Source organism: Thermobia domestica, chromosome 12 (genome assembly GCF_964235325.1).
Source record: "Thermobia domestica chromosome 12, izTheDome1.hap1.1, whole genome shotgun sequence".
Taxonomy (NCBI): domain Eukaryota; kingdom Metazoa; phylum Arthropoda; class Insecta; order Zygentoma; family Lepismatidae; genus Thermobia; species Thermobia domestica.
In genome coordinates, this window is record NC_137465.1 from 140,187,419 (window position 1) to 140,209,179 (window position 21,761).

General features: G+C 32.9%; 1 protein-coding gene across 6 annotated transcripts in view; it reads right to left on the minus strand.

Moving 5' to 3' along the window:
* Positions 1–5,980: 5,980 nt before the first annotated feature.
* LOC145666688 (OTU domain-containing protein 7B-like) overlaps positions 5,981–21,761 on the minus strand; it is a 189,058-nt gene continuing 173,277 nt past the window's right edge. For all 6 annotated transcript variants that reach the window (XM_081734167.1, XM_081734168.1, XM_081734172.1 and 3 more), the window contains exon 9: positions 5,981–21,532. In XM_081734167.1, coding sequence (XP_081590293.1) covers positions 19,902–21,532 — 1,631 coding nt within the window. In that variant the 3' untranslated portion in view covers positions 5,981–19,901. The remainder of the gene's footprint in view (positions 21,533–21,761) is intronic.

Below are 21,761 nucleotides of genomic sequence, written 5' to 3' on the forward strand. Positions count from 1 at the left end.
TCTCACTTCAGGTCTTTTTCGATGGAAACCATAACCAGTGGTGATAACCTTTCTTGGGACATTCAATTCCTTAAAAGTGTCAATTCTTTTCGATGTGGAAAAATGGCTATCTCCTTTTGCTTAGTCATAGGAAGCTTTATATATTCACTAAATAATTTTTCTAGATTATTGCGAACAATTCATTCTAGCAAACCCAGTCCCTGACAGTGATCCACATTCCTCTATAGGTTAGACTGAAGACAGTTCGCCACAGATTAGTCTTATGAAAAATGTAAACTGAACACACTTTATTCACAGTTTATCTAGGAAAATTTAAAAGATATTGTGGAAATATATCTGAGGCAAACAACATTGCTGCCATAAGATCTCCTGTGAATTTAAACTGGATTTTTTTCGAACACTCTCCTGAATTGCCCTTTGCTTGTTTTCTCTAAGCATTAATTGCAAGTTTGTCCCCAGTGGAGAGTTGGGCAAATTGCTTTTTTGTATGTTATTTACAGAAATCATGGTATAGAATTCATTCAGAACTTGTAGGTTGTTTACAGAATTAGAGCACACACAAAGCAAGCACATCTAATAACTAAAAACCAAACAGCTGATTAAAAAAAGAAAAGCTGATACAAAAGCCAAAACAGCTGATACAAAAGAGGTATATAAATTGCGAATGTCACATATACACCCCCACACACACATGCGTAAGAGAAACACTACATTCCAAAGCACCATCTTGGTTATATGTAATGCAAGATGAACACAATATACTTCCACATGAGGCGAAACAATGCTTATCAATGCCATACGTTCTGGAAAGCAAACTTTGAAACCCGTCAGATGTAGGATCAGCATGTAACAAAAGCTGAAAGTCAGAGAACGTCAAAACAAACAGCATTGTCACCAGGCCCGTCGAGAGCCAACTCGGGTCCCGGGGTTATCATCGGGCCCGGTATAAAAACTGGCAAACTATATCTCATAATTATCTATTAGTTACATTATACTAATTACAGTATATACAATAAATACATATATTAATTACATTGCTAGAGCTATACTTCATAATTTACAAACCACCTTTCTTGCTCTCCTGCTAGCAAATGTATCCATGATATTATAAAGTTTAGCTGAAGGGCTAAAGTAGACTCCGTTATAAGAGTTCCCAAGTCGGATAATCTTTGAGTCATCGATGATCGAAGGACACTCTTTACTCATGCAAGTGCACTAAATGATCTTTCACACTCCGCCACAGACACTTGCAGAGTACAAAAAATACAAAGAGCAGTAGTAACATTCGGGAAAACGTTGACTAGCTTTTGGTCAAGAATTGTGTTGAGCAACTGAAATGGTCTCAAAATAGCACTGAAGTTGGCAGATTGAATCTCTTGTAGATAAACCACTTCATTAATGATATCGTTTGCATTTTGTAAGCGGCATTTCTGTTGTATCCTGTGATACTGCTTCCTCTTTCTTCTCAAAAGGAAAATATTTTATTTTGATAGAGGAAGTGATTTAAAGTATCTTTTTCTGCATTTTGTGCACACACACAGCAAAAGAATCAAGAACTAATAAACAACCTAACAATCAAACATAATAAATAAACATTAAACGATATAAAGGTAAACTTTTCTTTAATGCGAAAAATATTTGTAGCAATTTTCTCTTTAACACACACACAAAAAAAAAAAGTTATAACGCTTTCTGTATTCGCCGAGCCCCGAGAAAAAACGCCCCGCCTCCCCCACCCTCTCGTCGGGCCTGATTGCCTGCTCTATACCCAGAAATGATTGCTGGGAGGGATCCAAAATATTTGAGAGGGTCCAATAGGTCTATGTAATATCGAACCTGTTTTATTCTGAAAGACGGCAACTAACTTTTAATTAGTGTCACGTATATTTTTATAAAAAAATATATAGATTATTTTTATAAGAAAAGAAAGAGTACAGGATGAGGAGTAAAATAAAATATTGAACCTACATCAATCATTTCTCTGTTAAACAAGTATAGTTCGTTAAGAAAGCCTACAAATGTTAGTCGAGTTTCGAAATTTTCGGGAGGTCCGGACCTGGTGGACTCCACCAGGCTGTGTCCCTGAGCATTGCTAACTGGTCCCAAATTCAATGTGGTGTTTCCATCATACAATTTTATGTTGGAAATTACCAATATAAATTATATTTATTTTGTAAGAGAAATATGTATATACTAAAATACTACCCACAGAGGGGGGATTCTATATATTTACTTATTAATATTTGGTTCACAAATTACTGTACAAGAAACCTTTATTATCTATATAAGCGAAGAATTAACTTGTAAATACGTGTTTGCTTTCATTTGTTTTCTATTCTACTACATATTTTTCTTTCTTTCTTTGTAATTCTGCAATCATTTTTTTTTTTTTTTAATTGTCATTACACTGTATTGGTTTGCTTCAGTATAGTTCCGTAATTTAAAAATATGAATGCATAAATATAAATTCCATTTGGTAATTGAGAGTGAAATTAAATTCAGTAATCTTATTTAGCGCGAAAAATCTTCTCGTTCGCTAGAAACCGTGCCGCAACGATCAGAGCCTTTAACTTCTGAAATAGGGGAAAGGGGACTTAACATTCGCTCCAATTACTGCGCTGTAGAAATCTGGTCGTCGTATGTTCGCTACAACACAATTTAAATTAGAGACTCTTTGACGGATTGTACTGGCTTTTTAAAACGAATTAATGGATTTTACAATTATAGAAGTAAAAGATATGTTATTTAAAGTATGTATAAGAGTATTAGAAAGTATTTTTTCTATTCTGTAGTACTATTGCTATTTTTTTCTTGAAATACTTTGGTCATTGCGCAACGCTACAACACTAACATCAGCCGCCACTGGTGCTAAATTAGAACATCTATTAGTATTGTAAAGTAAGACAGATTTTTTGTTTTAATGCAAATTTCAAAGAGTTACTTTCAAACGTTCGTACAAGCCCTAAATGGCCGTGACCATGGATCAAGAAGCAGGTACGTAGGAGAGAACGATAATTCAGAAAATACATGGCTTAAACATTCAGCAAACCGTCGTTTCATGAAAGGAGCAAAGAAAATACTCTCCCAAGTATGATTCTCATGATCCACACTGCATTATACGAGACATTCATTGCTTTGACGTTTAGAAACGTTGATATTTACTGTTTTAAGAAAGTTTGTCAATACAAAAATTAAATCAAGCTAGACGAATTAATTTAATCACCTAGGTTTAATTATGAGAATTACAAATAAAAAATGAGGAAATCAAATGGAGTTTAATGACAGAAATGAAATGAAATCTTTGAGTTTTACGTCCCACGGTTATGCCGGCTAGGCTAAAGGAGACGGTGATGATGAGAGATGAGTGAAATGGTGGAATGAATAAAGTGGGAGGAAACGGGAGAACCCCGAGAAAATCCACGAGAAGATTGTCCACCACAAAGTTCACTTGGTGGGAGCTGGGATCGAACCCGGACCCCAAGCACCAGAGGTGAACGCTCTACCACTGAGCCACCGCGCCCCCTAGATTAATGACAGAAAATGAACGCTATTACTCAGAAAACAATATAGTTTTTGAGAAAATTGTCCAAAAAACCGAACGTGAAGAATAAATTTCTCGAGGACTTTTTCAGGACAAATGAGTTACGATATATTATAGGGTAATTTATAAAATATAAACAAAATCGCAAGAGTCGTTTTTCAGAATTTATCGTCCAAAAAAAAACTCACCTCCAAGAATAAGCTACCCCTTGTGCATTTTTCAAGAGAAGTGTGTTATGCTACATTGTCAGGTTAATGAAATACTTATTTATAAAATATGAACAAAATCAACTGCTTTTTTTTCCCGAGAAGATTGTCTGAAAAAAAAATACCCTAAGAAGAACCACCCCTCGTCGATCTTTTTATTTCTGGACAAATGAGTTATGGCATACTGTCTGGTAATTTATGAAATATTTATCAAATAAACAAAATCACACGAGTCGTTCTTGAGAAAATCGTTCGAAAAATCTCACCTCCAAGAATAAATTACAATCTAGATTTTTCAGGACAAATGAGACATGTCATGTCAAAAATATAAACAAAATCGCACGTTGTTTTGGAAAAAATCGTCCGAAAAAACACATACTTTAGAGTAAACTTTTGCTTCTCGATTTTTCCCAGAGACATGACTTATGTTCACAGTGTGGGGTTGTTAATGAAATATTGATTTATGATATATAAACAAAATTGTTATTTTTGAGAAAATCGTAAGTTTTGATTTTTATCCTTCAGTAAACTACTCTCATATTTAGAGCTAGGAAAAAATTCGGGAAAAAAACTCTGGAAAATCACATAAAAACCTTAAGTTTAAACTTCGGTTCAGATACGTTGAACAGTATGGCTTCTAGGCGAATGCCGAAAAATTGCTTTCTCGGTATCCATGGGCTATGAAATGTGTCAATCCGTTGAAATCTCGCACTCGATTTTCTCACGATTACCATACTTTCTTCTCTCCTTTCGTCACTCAAAAGTAGAAAGGACAACAAAGGATGAGTAGAGAAGGCTGAACAATGCACATTCCATATGAACTTGCTACGGAATATTCTGTGGACTAAATCAATATACATACCGATACTTGTACTAATCTGCCAAACTGCAAGTACAGGAATTTCGGAATACCGAAACGTATTATTTTAATGGGTATTGCGTTTTCACGAATGAATAAATCTATTACTATTTTATTTTACACGAACTAATATATACATTTATATGAAGCATCAATTTCATGTAACACACCAATATATGAATTTTAATATGCGAATATTAGAAACACAATAGGGCTGTTGCCCACCTACCCACACTTTGCCGTGTCTTCCACAAATACTATTACAAATGAATTCTCATATCAGACTGGTTAGAAATAAATGGCGGAAAAGCACATACTTAATCAACCTTCCTATTTCAGTGTGTACTATTACGATGGAATCTAATATCAGTTGAAGGTCACTTCAAGATGAAGAAGTACAGTTACACATGCCATAATACATGCTTCATCTGTGCAACATACTTACCAGTAAATTTAATACTTGTGTTTCAGCTGGAACATAATACGACAGAAACGTACGGAAACATGTCGAGGGTATGGTAATCGACTGAACTTCAGAACGGGCTATATGTCGTTGATGTGAAAAAATTTCGTGTTGGGTATAAGATTCCACAATAAGAGAACAGGAGTCAAGGATAGACAACAATCTAGAAGCATGTGTGAAGGCAAATTACCACTATCGTTTGGGAACTTGCTTATTCAGCATCCCCACATCAATCATTTCATACCACATAGTGCGAACAGGGAAAATGGACTACTTAGAAAAGAAACGGTAATGAATGGACCTTTTGGTTCATTACCTAAATGGAACCCCTATTCAATCGCATTGTGACGTACGACGAAAAATTGTACGATAATGACCAACAAAGTGGGCTGTGGTTGAACTTTTTTTTTTTTCTATTATACTGTAACGCTGTGTACACTCTACTTCGCAAGCGGCAATTTTGCACTGGCATGGGGATAGCAAGGTAATTGTCCTGATTATTACTACACTTATATTCGCAACTTGCATCTAATTTATTTATTTATTTATTAAATTTAAAAGATAGCACTTATCTTCCATCGCCTTGCCAACGTTAACTGCCGCTTCTGAAGTTGTTCTTGCTCAATAATTCAAATAAAAATATTTTTTGTCACAGAGAATGTATTTCTTTTCCATTTTTAAAATACAATTCATTGGTCATACAAAACTCCTGATAATTTCATAAAAAGGCACGTTTTCTAATGTTACGCAATGCTATTCGTTGGCACGCTAAGGATAATTATTTTTCAGATTAAAAAATCAGTCATACACGCACACGCATGAACATATGTAAACAACTTAAGGTATAATGTTCTCTTAAAAAAAATAATAAACAGTATTTCAAACATCATTTTACATATCAAATTTTCTGGAATATATAACAAACGGAACATCTCCATAAGATAGCAATCATTAACTTCATTCAAGTGAGCTTGAGTATTCAATTGAGCCTTCTTTTGAACTTTATAGGTATGTTAAATACAGGAATTGTTCATAATTTATCTAATATTCTTGTTTCATTGCAATGTTTGTTCATTTTTAGTCCTGTCTAAAATCAGTTAGACCTTAAAACTATTTGCATACTTCTAAATTTTTGAGATTCGTTATTTGCATATCCCGTTTGATTTATAAGAAACATGTCAAAAACAATCTTTCAGATTATTTAAACATTCTGAAAGCACAAAATTCCTTACTTTCTACAACTGAAATTACGTTTCCACTATATTCACGAATCATTAGTAATAAAGATAGGCTCGTATTTGACTTCGTTAAGTGCACTCTGTTTCATTATTCAGTATGTAAAGTGTATGAGAATACAGTGGCTTTATTTGTATTTTTCTATAATTATTCACTCCTACAGAAAAAAAAAGCGATCTGAAATAATATTACGAGATGTTTTATGCGCTTTAGTAAATGAACAAGTCAGATTAGGGCCTACTCCGAGTGGAAAATAAATAAACGTTTTTAAGGGTCTGTATACTGAGAGATTTGTAATAATAATCAGTAAATGTAAAATTCTCGAAGTTTCCAGTATTAAATTACAGCTTTCGCTCACTTTTAACAGAGAGGTACACATAGTTTCTAAAGGTACTATCGAAGCATTTACTAAAAATACATACTTCATTGATTTCAATTTTTTGTCGCACACTAATACAGCCGAACTCCAAAACCAACACCTGTTATTAATCTTCTCAATAAACTGACTGTCTGAAATAATTTACTATTGATACAAGATTTCGTTGTTTTATAACCTACAGAAAATAACATTTAAACCCATTAATAAATGCTTAAAATATTGACAAGGAACTTACTCAGACCAAGATTATTTACGATATTTTTAAATGACACACAGAATACAGGGAAATCTAATTGCTAAGGCTTTACGTGAAATCTTATGCAAATGTAGTCTGAATACATAAACTGCTGATGATTCTGGAAAATGCAGTAAACTTACAAGATCGACAACTGAAGCAAATTAATTAGAAATTGAAATACAGTAATTAACGTATCAAAATAAATTTGGTTAGTATATAAACGAACTTCTACTCCTACTCCAACTATTCTCTCTAACATTACAACTGAACTACAGAGCACAATTTATTGCATGATAAACTTACGATTTGCTCACTGTAGAAAGTGTGCTTTCACTTTAAGAGTAAAAATCAAACAGAAAGAAAGGAAGTCATGAAGTTACAATGTCAACCTATAGAATCTTAAAAAAAAAAAAACTACAAACCACAAAACGGTTAAGTGAACAGTACACACTGCAGATATAATTCGATCTGAAATAATATTACGAACATGTAACAACAGTAGAAGTAGATTTTATAGAAATTATTTACTATTAAAGAAAGTAAAAACCATTATAAAACTAACCTCATTGTTTTCTCCTTATAAAAGAGAATATTTCAAATTATACTAATAAGTTTTAGATTATGCGTGCGCGTGTATGTATACTCATGGTTTAATAGGTCTTACTTCTAATGTACTCCCTTTTATAACCATGATATACATTGTGATATAAAAAACTCAAGTTACACTTTATTCATATAACTGTACAGAAATTTCTACAGACTGAAATAACTGGATTTTGTATATATATCAAATTCCAACATTCTGAAACTATTCAAACTTTTACATGACTCAATTCTATCCTAAAACTGAATAGTTTAAGAAGTACACATATTTATAGCTGATTCAAGTAAAGTTTCATGAGACAGAATTGTAATTCTATTGTTCCAATCTCGTTTAAACACAATGGACATTATTTAAACACCAGCGTAATAAGGAACTTCTTTCATTTTGACCAAAATGAACTTCCAAGGACACACAAAAACACGTACATAGATAAACTGTAAAGCATAGCTGCTAAACGAATAACTGTAACTGTAGTGAAAATGACAGCAATGCACTGAGTTAGACAGCAAAATGTAAACTAAATCAATTAAGGCAATTTTACGCTTGTAGTAGCTTTATACGCACAATATGATCTGCTAGTATGGTATAAAAACTGCTAGCTTTTTGTAGAAAAATAATTGTTTCTTCTTGGAGGTTTATTTAGAGGACAATCCTCAGTTTGTTTCGATTAGTAAAACCTGAATTAACAGCTTCTTACTTCCATTCTTACCCTAGACGTAAGTAATTCAGGTTTAATTTACTTGGGACACATGTGGCACAATTCCACAACATATTGTAGGTCACTGTTAAAAGATACTGGAAATTAAATTGCAATAAATAAGGCAGAAAGACGAATCACGAAACAAATGATCTGAATCCTACAATAGGAAATTCCGTACTAGGAGAAAAGGTAATGTTTATGCGTCAATAGCCAGATTTATGTTCTTTTAAAGTTCATACTTATTTTGTAAACACGAATGATTATTGTAGAAATAGATTTTCCACGGACTAACACACGTGTACAATTACTTATTTACTTATTTTTTATAATTATAAAAAATACAATATCTGAATGCAAAGTTTAAATATTTGAACCTCTTAGCTTTTATTCGGAATTGCTGGCGCACTTACTTATGTAGTCGAAATTACTACGAATATTAAATGTTCATACTGAACTCAAATATAACAATTTGTACATTGTGGTTATCAACTTTTTAACATATATTTGTAACATATTCCACAATTTATAATGAAATGGACTAGAAAAATTAGTTTACAAATAGGTAACGAAGGGTAACTGTGACGTAATTGATGACTTCGATATTCGATTCCACACAGTAAGAGAAAACACTAGTCAAGCTTCTTAATGAAATATTTAAACTTAAAATATTTGAATTTTTGATGTAGCCTTATTAACTTTTAAACAATTTTTCGTTTTATATATATATATATATATATATATATATATATATATATATAGTTTATAATATTTTGAAAACATGGGAAATTGGCTTTATGTTCTCATATGAGACATTTCCGGAAAGCTGTTAAGTGCTTTCAGTACGTTCTACTAATCATCATGTGACTGGCTATTATCTTGATTCATTTGAACACGACAAATATGCTGATGTTTCTTAACGTACTACGAGTTTACAGAGCAGTTTACACTAAAAATGAGTAGTCCACAACAAATAAATTATTAATATTAACTTTCTTTGCCTCTTAACGATTTCTCTAAACATTAACCAAGCGAGGTTGTGCACAAGTAACCCTCTTTGAAATTATTTATTTCACATTTCATTAACAAAGTCTTCTGCATACCAACAACAATAAACTTCTTTATTACCACCAACAACATAGCATTCTCAAAATATATTTTTCTTTATGAAATCTAAATTCAAATAAAACCACTACATAACCCTGTTTTTCGGTATTTCTCAATCATTATCAACCACGTAACTACTCGGCACTGACTTCACTTAAGATGGCTTCTACTTTAAAGTGTTACAAGATATTTGCTTTTAGCAAATAACAGCTAGTATTTCATAAAAATGAGGTATCAACCAAAAAATATCTAAAGTAAGGCCATGCATAAATGTTCTTTGTTCTCCTGGAGATGCTAACATAATTGAGTCGCTGCTATGATCAAGTCGCTGTCTATTAGTATTAAAATGGACCCAGTAAATAAATAAGTAAGTTCGCAACCACAACTGCGAAGAAATTATGGGGAGGAAGGGAAAAAAGAGGTTCACAAATATTACAACTAGCTCTCCTTCTCTACCGCTTTATAGTCATAACGCGTGCCTCTCATAAACAAGTCATGGGCTGGATAATATCTTTCGTAGCCCTTCTCTACGTTGATTTCCACTCTTCCAACCGCTGCAAGTTGATTTTTCCCTTGAAAACTGAACGGCGAGTGGATAAAGCAAAGACAGAACATAAGATTGCTCTTTGACTTGGTTGAATGTCTTTTTAATCGGCGTGTAACTGTCATGTTATTATGGAGGGTTAAACTAGAAGCATATTCCTTAGGCACATTAAAATATAACATATAAATAAAAGTTAGTTCATTTTCAATAATTTTGGGGTATACCATTACTAATTCACTTGAACAGAAGCCACTATGATCTAATAATATTTCTAATGAATGCCATAGATAAGCAACAAATACAAATTTTCAAGTGGATTACTGCTGTTTACAAGAAATTATAATTTTGTTTGATACACACATCCAGGAAGGAGCACAATTAATGAAGTTATTGCTGCATTACCTACATTTTATAATTATTTTCTGTCAATATATATTTTTTTTTTCAAGTGTGAAATACGCTTATTACTATTATCATTAGAAAGTGAGAATTATAGATTACTCCTTAATTTTTATATAATTTTTACTGATTCTGCATTCAACGAAGTCTTTCTCTTTACTCAAGTCAAAATGGAACAGTATTTTAAACTTCTATAATGTACAAAGGACACTAATTTAATTGCAGCATCTTCGACAATGTTTGATACCTCAGAAATGTCACACTGCAATTACGAAGCTATTTATTTATATAGTGTCAAAAAGTGCTTAAAACAATCATACGCTATTTGGTTTACAACCTAGAAAATTTTATAAAGTAGTATAAGAGTGCAACTTAAAAATATATTTTCAAAACAATATGAATGCATATAATTTCCAGAGACAATATACGGTTTATACAAACTGTTACAATGACTAGTTGCTAAAGGAAAGAAATATAGCGTGCCTTTAAAGAAAAATACCTTAATGTACTTGTAGGATATTTTTTTGTACTTAAAGTAGTGAAAAAAAATTACATCACAGCAGCTCTCATGCGTCCAAGCATATGTTTACATATTTTATTTTCTTAGAAATAGTCCAACAATGTATTTTTCATTATTTCCTGTTAACTATAATGAATATACAAGTGATGTTATCATTTTTAAATTATATTATCAGCAAATATTAATTGACGTATCAACAAGTATTGGATAACACGTAATTAACACATTTCAATTATCCTTATACACAGAGTACATACATACTGGTATATTTTCTACAAAACATATAAAAGTTAACACTTCTTCTACTTACGAATGTAAGTATAAACCTATTTTTTTTTTTTTTTTTTTTTTTTTTATCAATAATCATTTCTGTGGTGATGCATGTTACTATGCTAGACGGAGAAGTAGCCAAAAATCATATGCCGGGTGTTCGAAAAATGGCTAAGATGAAATACATCATATCGTACGGGACCAAAACCAGCAACAGTCTAATACACACGGGCCAAAAATAAATAAATATAAAATAATATTTATTTTCGGCTCGTGTGTATTATCTAGCACATACAGGTTTCTGAGACATATGCTACTATGCAACAAATTTTATAAGATAAGCTCAGCTATCAGATCCCGGCCCACGTAAATATTAGACGTAAATGAGAGTTTTCTGGTATGTGATATTGGAAAATCGCCTTACTTCTGTTATTTATTATAAAACTAGTATCACATTTGACTTAGCAACCACTTTCCTGTTATTTATTATAAAACGAGTATCACTTTTCATGTAAACACTTTTCTTTCCATCAACGAAAAGTCGGTTGGTTTAGAGTTTAACGTCTCTTTTCTGCACCAAGGCTATATGAGAAATGGATTTACATTTACTCATTTATTTATTATTTAGCATCCCACGATTAACCTCTGAGGCTACGGGAGAAGGTAATTATGATAATGAATGAAATGGTGGGATGAAGAAAGTGAGGAAATAAAAGAATCCCTAGAAAACCCATTCATAAGGTGTCTGTTCACCACGAATCTTACCTGGAGCAAGTTTAGATCGAACCAAGGTGAGCGCTATACCGCTTAACCACTGCGAACCTCGATTTACATTTAATATGCAATAATATAATCACCAGGATCGAAACCGAACTCTTGCACCGAAATCTAGAATGTTAACACCATAAGAGAGCTTATTATCATAGCAAGGTGATAAAAATTTATAATCAAATTTCTATATTCAAACATGACTTGATGATGCTATTTAAGAACCAGTGAAAAATATAAAATAAAAATGTCGATTCAATATCATAATTCTAAGGCTTCAATCCATGAACTTATTAAGGAAGCTCCAACTCAATTACCTACGAAGAAACGAGTACAACTTTGGTTGTGACTAAGTTTGTTCGATTTATCTTACTTCCCATGAATATGATGATAGATGAAATATTCAAGAAAGCTAGGTACAAATCCTAGGAAGTTTCATCTTACATCCTGTAAAGATGTTAAGAGATTGAACGCAACCTGTAAAGGTTTTTTGCATACAATCTTTATAGGACAGGTTCCGTCCCTACATTGTTTATTTATCGTCACTTAGAGGTACGAAGAAGACTGATAATCCGGAGTTGACTAGACTCGAGCAGAAAGTGTCAGGAAGAATGTAACAGCCAAAACAGATTTGTACTAGACATAAGAGGCTTGGCGTTGATGTACACAATGTTTGAACACACATAAAGAAAGATGAATAATACACAATTCATCAAAACGAGTTAAAGATGCAACAAGATAATAGATATAGATATCAAATAAATTATTTTTAGAGTTACATTTAGAAGTAATTGTACATACATTCATCACTATACATATTTACCTGGAAGAAAAAGAAAATTACTTGCCAAAAGATAGTACAATTTATCATATAACGCTAAGGAAAGTATACATAAACATTTCATCATACGGAGAAAAAGAAAACAAAATTTTAAGAAAATATATCCGAAGCGTTAGGTGAGGCACCCTACTATTGGAATTCAATATGAATAACGCTCATATGTATCTCTTTTAGCGTTGAGCGATTATGTTTTCACTATTTTCTGGTAATTTGTTTTGCAAACGAACGGTTAACACCAAGAGACTGTTTGCAAATACAATAGCAGTATACGTGTTTTCTTCTCTTTATAAAGAACATGGGAGAACACAGGAAAAGTATTTTGAAGATATTTACGCCGAAGGAGTGGTCAAACGTAATTTTGTGATGCGTTGTGTTCTGCAAAATAGGGATGGTAGATGGAGAATTTAAGCACTGCAGGAGTATCAGTGATCGTTGATGAGAATCAAGAGAGGAGTTTCGCCAAGACAGCGAATAACTTTAAGGCTGTAAATTAAATTGAAAGAATCAAAACTACCGTGATGTTAGAAAGCGTGTGTTATCATCGCGATAGGGTAATAGATGCTCGAACTGGCATCGAATAGAAAATAAGTTTTACATCTAGGTTTCTGGTATACTTCCAGAGGGAAAGCGGATTGTTCAAAAAGCAAATTTTCATACAACGAAGATTTTTTATTTTTAAGTAAATGATTTTGGGTCAGTGGAAATCCACTTTGGTTCTAGGTAAGGTGCTAAGTATAGAAGTTCGATATAGAGGATTTTACAGTGCGAGCTTATTATTTTCGCTGGAGTGTTTTGCACGATGTTTGCTCATAAGCTTGAGCTGTATTCTTGTTTGGGAAGTGCTCACGAGAGGATCTTGAGGTATGATGAGATGGAAAAGATGAGTTTCCCGATCAGGTATAGAACAGAGAAAGTGATGTGGTGAGAGTGTTGGTAGGTTGGATGCGTACGACAGTCTTAAATCCACATAAATGAAGGTGGCTAAACTATGGTTGCAGAAGGACCATGTGAATGTGAATAGCCAATTGTTGTTTACGAACTATAAGAATAGTTCCAGCGCTGGTTGGCCAAGAGTCCATATAGGAGAATGTGGTCTATGAATCAAAGTCTAAAGAAAAGTTGCGGGGAAGTGGTGATGAGTTGTTGTTATTAAATGTTCTAGGTGCCCCATGAATAGATTAGCATATGAGGGTGACTGGCGAGTGCTCTTGATTTGAAGATAGTGGAATTATTTTTTGGTTAGAATAAACTGAGCTAATAGAGCCTCACGAAATGGGAAGACACTTACATTACCACCCTATCCGCAAATCGCTCCTTGGTCTTAACAGTCTATAATAACCCGCCTGATTATATTCACTCAGTCGTCCATGCATCTAGGAGGTCGCAGTGACTCAATTGAAGAGTGTTCACTTCTGGTGCATTAGGACCATAGTTAGATCCCAATTCGCACCAAGTGGACTTTGTAGTGAACACCATGTAAATAGGTTTCTCGGGATTTTCCCGTTTCCTCTCACTTCCTTCATTCCACCGTTTCAATCATTCTCATTGTTACGTCTCCTTTAGTCAACACGGCATAATCGTGGGACGCAAAAAGTAAAAAATTTCATTTGCATGTATCTATCTTTATTTTCGCCATTTCTTTCTGTAATTATTCCTCCACAGTTTTCGCTCTGTAATATATCCCTTTTTTTATTATTCTGTATCTTTTTTTGTATATTAGTTATTCCTTTTATGCATTATAACTGACCCACCCCTCTTCCATTTAGTTTTATCCTTCTCTGCCAAACATTTTCCATTTCTACTTCGGGATTCCTTTGTTCCAACCTCGTGATCAGCTATATTATATATGGTCCTTACTCGTAACAAGTCTTTTAACGCAATAATTATAAAACTACGAATTATTTGAAGATATAATTGTTTTGTTATGTCAAGAGGTGTGACGCAATTCTTCAGTTACTACCTTTTATTTTACAGTTTTACTTGAATAATTACAACAAATTGAAATATGTTTCTCCCACTTTCACATTACACAGTGAATAAATTAGTAAATCGACTTTACAATATTATCTAGCAAAAAAATCCCTGCCTAATCTTACCTTAAACCAGGATTCTAATACTTCAACTTCTTTTACAAAGTTTCACCACATCTGTTTGAAATATGAATTTTTGAATGTAATCAATGTTATTATCGTGTAATTCATTGAGCGGTCTTTGATAGGTCCCATAGTCTTCGAGCTAAGCAGCCTCCTTTGACGACCGTTCTTGACTGAAAAGACACGCGTTTTCGATCTCCGTTATTAGGCACTTCCTTTATGTCACGTATTTTCAGGTGGAGTTTCGAATACCCGGTATATATATATTTTTTTCAATATCAAACACTCCGAAAAAAACATTTTCTAACTTATATTTGAAAACAAAAATAGTAACAATTTGACAGCATTTACGCACATTCACTTGATACGTGTATACTTCTTTATAAGACTAAATTTTGTCTTAGAAAAGCACTAAGTTTAATGGAAGAAACGATTATTATGTTTTATAGATAGTCAAGACAAACTATATTATCTTCCCAATATAATCCCATTCCTTTGCAGTCCATTTCCACAATATTGCTTGATGTTACTTAACCAAGAATGCTTATTATGCATCGTAACTTCATTACATTATTGTAAATACTAATTTACGAAGAAAGAAAAAATATTTCGTTATATCACTATTGCTATATCAACCATCTCTTGCTTTATTATTCTTCACATTTAAAATATATATCCACCAATATAAATTGACAAAAATAGTGCTCTTACATAAAACTATATCCTGATATTCCATTTCTTTTTACATTTCACTTCTTATAACATATTGTCTACGAATATATGCTATACAAAGATAACAAAATATAAATCATTTTAACTTGTAATGTATTTGAGTTGCGTGATAGTTTTCTTTAAATGAACTTACAATTTGTAGGACTTTAAAATGTGTTTACAACAGATAATCATGAAGTGCAGCGATACACTATAAATACGGTGGAACAGTAAATATACAGGTGCAATTTACTCTATGGTCTATGGAATCAAGTGATCCATGGCCATAAATACGAACTTTGACATTTGATGTCTACCTCCATTTACTGAACTTCACCACGCGCCATCTTTCCTTCTTCTTCAGCTGCATATATGCTTTAGGAAAATCATAATAATTATGTGTTTCTACTATTTCCAAACTTCCTAATAGTGTTCTCATTACTCTTAAAATGACAAGGTATCATTGCTCTTAGAGTCAAGTTCGATTGAATACTTACTAGCAGTAAAATCTGAGCGACCTATATGAATAATATATTTATTGCAGGTGCCGTGCTTGCTTGTTATGCAAGTAACATTTCGCGTGAAAGAAAGTAATAACAACTATGACTATTCGGTACCTAAGGACTATTTCATTGTTTTTACAATCATACCTAATGAACACAATAATAAAAAAAAAAAAGTAAAAACACATTAAAATGACTTTTTATGGTGCAATATTACCATAACGCTGTGTTAAAATACCACATATAACTTAATAAATTATTATTCAATATTATTCTTTACTCTCAGTGGTTACATATAGTCGACCATTACGTGTAAGTCTTTAACCAATACTGCCGACCATGAAACAGAAAAAAATAAAAAAAAGTACATTTTACTAATTTTGCCATCATGTAATTATTATTGAAAATACAAAATTTTCTGAGCTTGAAGAAAAAGAACAACGGAATATTCTGAAGCACACTTACAGCTAAAAGAAAACGAGCATAACAAAAACATGGCTGAAGTTTTCACTTTTCCTATTGCTTGTATCTATAATTGTCGTATATACATTATTTTGGGAAGATAATAAATAGTATATTGTGAGGTGAAAGTCTGAAATAACTCGAAAGAATTCCTGAAGATTTTGCTTTAACTTACAACATAAAGTACTATTCCCAGTATTAAAACAAAGCTAAAGCGAAAGTCTAGGATGGCTTTTTTTTTAAAGACATTTTAAAATATTTGTGTATTAAATACTGATAGTTCAAACTGCTATAATAATTGCAAAGTGCAATCGCTGCTTATACATTTTAACCAAATGGTAATAACAGACACTCGACATTAAACAAATATTTGTTTTGAAACCAATATAATCATGATATTCACAGTATCAAAATGCACTTCAGAACACTTTTGCATATGTGGTGTAGAAAGACTGGTGAGGAATACTTATGCTTTTTTATATATAAAGTTTCGTTATTATTTGTGAAGATATTTAATAATGTTATCGTTTTATATTAGTATTAAATCTGTCATCTACATTTGGTCGCACTTTTTAATCCAATAATTCTTAAGCGATTATATTATTAAATTGTGTGCTGAAGTAAACTTGCATTTAAAGAAATTGAGCTTATCAGAAAATATATATTTCAAGAAATGAAAACAATATTTACAACAGAGAGCGAACAATTTCAGTTAACACCATAATATCTAAAAACAAAAGATAATATTACATTTTCTTTGAAAAGACTTTTTTGATTTACACATACTATGAACGAACATCCGTATTCACCATGTTTAATAGTTCTGTTCCTAAACGTTCGCTGCCCATTATTTCAATGTTTATTTCATATTTAAGATATATTGTTACGGGAAAAAAATAAATAAAAAATAAAATAAAAAAAAATACACTCAAGCCTCGAAATATTTTTTTTCACGAAGTAAATACTAACAGCTATTATAAAAACCTTACCTCGTCGCACAATTTTAATAGGTCATTTCTCTATTAACTATTCTGCCAAAAGCTTCTGGAAAATGATGAAAATAGTTTCATGAATGGATCACAAACCCATTCCTCGTTTTCTAGTTTCCATCTTCTTCTGTATTTTCTTTTAAAATATTTCCAAATATTGTTATTAGTATGTATTTCAAATACTGTCCACTAATATCAGTATTCATTTCTTATTATTATTTTTGATTATAAACTTAATAACTTCAATAGATTGTAAATAGAGATACACAGATTGTAAACAATTGCAGTTAATAAATAAAGTACTTCTTTTATTTCTTTTTAAACTTTCATAATCCAACAGGAATATCTCTATAATTACTAACAGAAGCTATAGGTTACATCTTAATATAAAACAATGTACTTATCTTTGTATCCCTGTCCAGGGATGTAAAGGTAAGTACATTGTTCTATAAGAATACCCTTATTTTTCATAACCTTTCTTATTCTAAGATTACCATAATTTCATTACTTGTGCAACTGAGGAAACGGCTTGGTTGAATACCTCGCAGAATGAATCACATAAAATTTGTTGGAAAAAAATAAAACTTTTATAAACAAGGATCAATAGTTCCGGTTCAAACTACGGAAAATAAAATGTTCCTTATAACAAAGAAGATTAAAAACTACCTGGCTGTTAGTCTAGACTAGAAATGAGAAATATTTTGTCAAGTTCACGTTCTCTATACAGTGTGGGCATAAACCCAACATAGCAAAACATTGTAGCAGAACTCAAATATTAACATGTAAGAATCAGAAACTGGTATACACGTTCACTAAATGTGTGCAAAACATGGTAACCAACTACGTGTTAGGAAATTTGAGTGATTGCTTTATTATATGACTGTAATGTGTACTAATTAAGAGAAAACTTCCTTCAAAATTGTAGGTTACTCATAAGACACCGCAACCAGGCGTTGCAAGCCATTTTCTACAGACTTAGCAAGTAAATATCGAAGACTAAATAATGAAATATATGTTTTTCCGTCCCTGGGGAGAAACTGCTTACAAAATCTCTCTCTCAAAACATTGTCTAAGATAATTTCTCGAGGTGCTGTATTTTCTAAAATACCCGCAATAAACAATTAAACTACGGAATTAAACAGGAAGCTGAAATGATTGAATAAATATTTCCTGTTTATACGAGAAACTGGTAGGGCGGAATGTCTCTGTTTTAAACTCAAAACATTAAAAATACGAAAATTGTAGAAGTCATACACTATTTAAAAAGTAGGGATCAAATAATGGAATATATCTGTTTTTCTGCTGTAAAATGCTATAATTTTCTAGATTAATAGACAGTTTATATATTTAAACTGTTCGTAACTTCTATAGTAAAATAAATGAAAATATATGTTTGGGTTCGAAGACGCTACAATAAGTGATAAATGTAATGTTTTGCTCACATGATCGCAGGAACATTGAAAAGCACAGCCACAAATTCCGGAGAGAGCTAAAACTTTGCACATAAACGTGCGAAGTTACATAAGGGAGCACATTTTATCATATCTGAGTACAATGCATTTGAATCCTCTATATTCTACAAAAACCCATCTTAATAAAACTGGATTAACGTAACTTCCTACCCGTTTCACAAAACATATGAAGATAACCATGTTCAATAAAATCTTATGAGAATTTATGGCTGTTTTTCAATGTTCTCGCGTTCATGTGAGCGAAACGTATGTTTAACAACCATCGTAGTGACAATCGATCTACAATATACACATTTTCATTTCTTTTACTGTACAGATCACGAACAGCGTATATACACGAACTGTTCCTAGTGTTCTATCTAGAAAGTTACAGCACTTTTCTACAGAAAAGCAAAACCTGTATTCCTTCCTTAATCTCTCGTACTCACCTGCACAATGTCAGGTATCTTTCCATGACTGGACATGACGACTTCAATTTTTGGCTGTATGGAATTGACAGAGACTCACTGTTTTTATACAGAAAAAAAAAATCCTACTATCTATCTCATCTATTCATTCCTACAGTTTCGTGTGTTTTGCATGAGAATTTTACGAAATATGGTATCCTCAAAAAGTGACCCTAAATTCATTGGTATTTCCACCCAGACAGATTTTGCAAAGAAACGGAAAAACATGTACATGTACCTCATTACCTTTAGTATTCACTTGCCAAACTTGATGAAAATCGGCGTACATTAGTTTCTTGTCAGTTGCAATTAATCCAATAAATTAATTAAAAAACACAAATACACAGTATATTACCACTGCTGCCTTAGGAACTATGCCATATTATGCCAACAAAAATCGAGGCCGTTTCTTTGAAGTTAAAAAAAAAAAAAAAAAAAAAAAAAATGCTTGTAAAAAAAAAAAGAAAAAAAAACTGAGTTTCATACGTCTCTTGTAACAGCACTGTACAATTGCTAGTGATGTTACTGATATACATAAATAAAAATAAGTGTTCTACAATTTGACTTGCTGTATTGTCAAATTTCTTGCTGAGCCATATCCTCCGCCTTTTATTTCTTTGAAGCACTTCGAACAATAAAAATCTGTGTCTGCACTGCCAAAGAATTTACAATTAGTAGTTCTGCACTGTTGGGCACCACTCACTGGTAACTTAACACCACCTGAGATTCTTGAATTCATGGAGCCGTCCGTGTAATCAGATGATTTTACACGTTCATTGACTGACACATCGGGCATTTCATTACTTAGCTGAGAACTCAGCGTTGATACTATGGTATTACGTAACATGGAACCACTAGCACATGTATTATTCTGATACCTGGATGACAACTTACTAGTGTCTGTGTTGTTAGAAAACATATCGTCTAAGATTGCTTGCGAGGAAGAAGTTCGCGGGAGTGTCTTACTAGTTGTGTCGCTAGGTGGATGACTTAGTCGATCTGAATACTTACTTGTGGGTTCGTTTTGCTTCGCTAAATTATAACTAGATATTCGTGAACTAATAGATTTACCTGCGGAGAGAGACGTGTGGGAAGTAATGGGATCTGGTCTAGTAAAATTATAGCTCTGAATACCTGTGGGATATGTGTCTTTATAAAAGGTAGATTTCGACAAATAAAGAGTCTGATCAACATTGCTGCCTGCTCGCGACAATGGAAGCTTGCTAACTGTCTCATGGGAATTGGAGTCTGCGTCGGCATAGAATTTGGACTTGCCCATGCCATAGCGTGCGGAAGAATCATAGGAGCGACTCATAACAGGGGAATTGATTTTCATGGGATTTCTCGACAGTTCTTGTTCTTGCTCCTTCTGCTTTTCGTAGCACGATGAGCACATGTAGCTTGTCATGGCTGTGCCATACATATTACAGCCGATATTAATGCACTTCGATGGGCCTTCGATTTCAGCCATGTCTCTCAGTCGTTGCTCATCTTTCCTTTTTCTCTCTTCCGCTTGTTTTATCTTTAGTTCCTTATCCCTTTCGAAACGAGCCCTAGCTGACTGCAGGTAGTTTCTAATCATCTCTTCCTGGTACTCGTGCCTTTTCTCCGTATGAAGAACAGCTGCCAAAATATAATCCTGAGAAGGAGAGATATTAGTAGAAGTCTTGGTAGTTTGTCTAACGGGACTAGTTTGATGAGTGTACTTCTTTTTTAAAGAATTAGACCGTGTAATCTTCGTTATGGAACCGAAATTCTTCTTGATTTTCTTACTCATTGACTTGCCAATACTTCCAAACTGTTTAGCTACTGATTGCAATTGTTTCGCAGCTTTGCTTTTGTTATTAAAAATACCACTGTCTGTTAGACCCACTAAATTCTCCTCGTTATCTACATCTACTTCCGAAAACCTTTTATCGATTTCTTCTTCGTCATTAACAAATGGTCCACTGTCAAACTCTGAGTCAGCATCACCGTTTTCTTCTACAGTGGAGTAAGGTAGGGGAACATGCACTACATCTAGGTATTCCTTCAGAAGACCTAGCTTGTCTTTCTCTGCCAAAGTCAGCTTCTGAACAATATGAGGGTTGTCCTCGTCACGACCCCAAACAAACTGCTCTCCAGGGTCAACGCTGAATTGAATTGGAAGAAGTTCATGTTCTGAATCGGTCAACGGGATTACGGCTGAAATAAAGGAATATGTGTTATGTAACATTCTAACAATAATATGGACATACAGATCATTACTTGATTATATCATTGAGAAGGTTATGGATGAGATACAATGCAAGGGATTTAATGAAAAATTCTATGAAATAACCCCAAAAATAAATAAATAAATTCAAAAATCGGCAATTAGGTAGTGTAAAAAATACTACAATTATGCATTAATATAAATAGTAAAAACAAACAG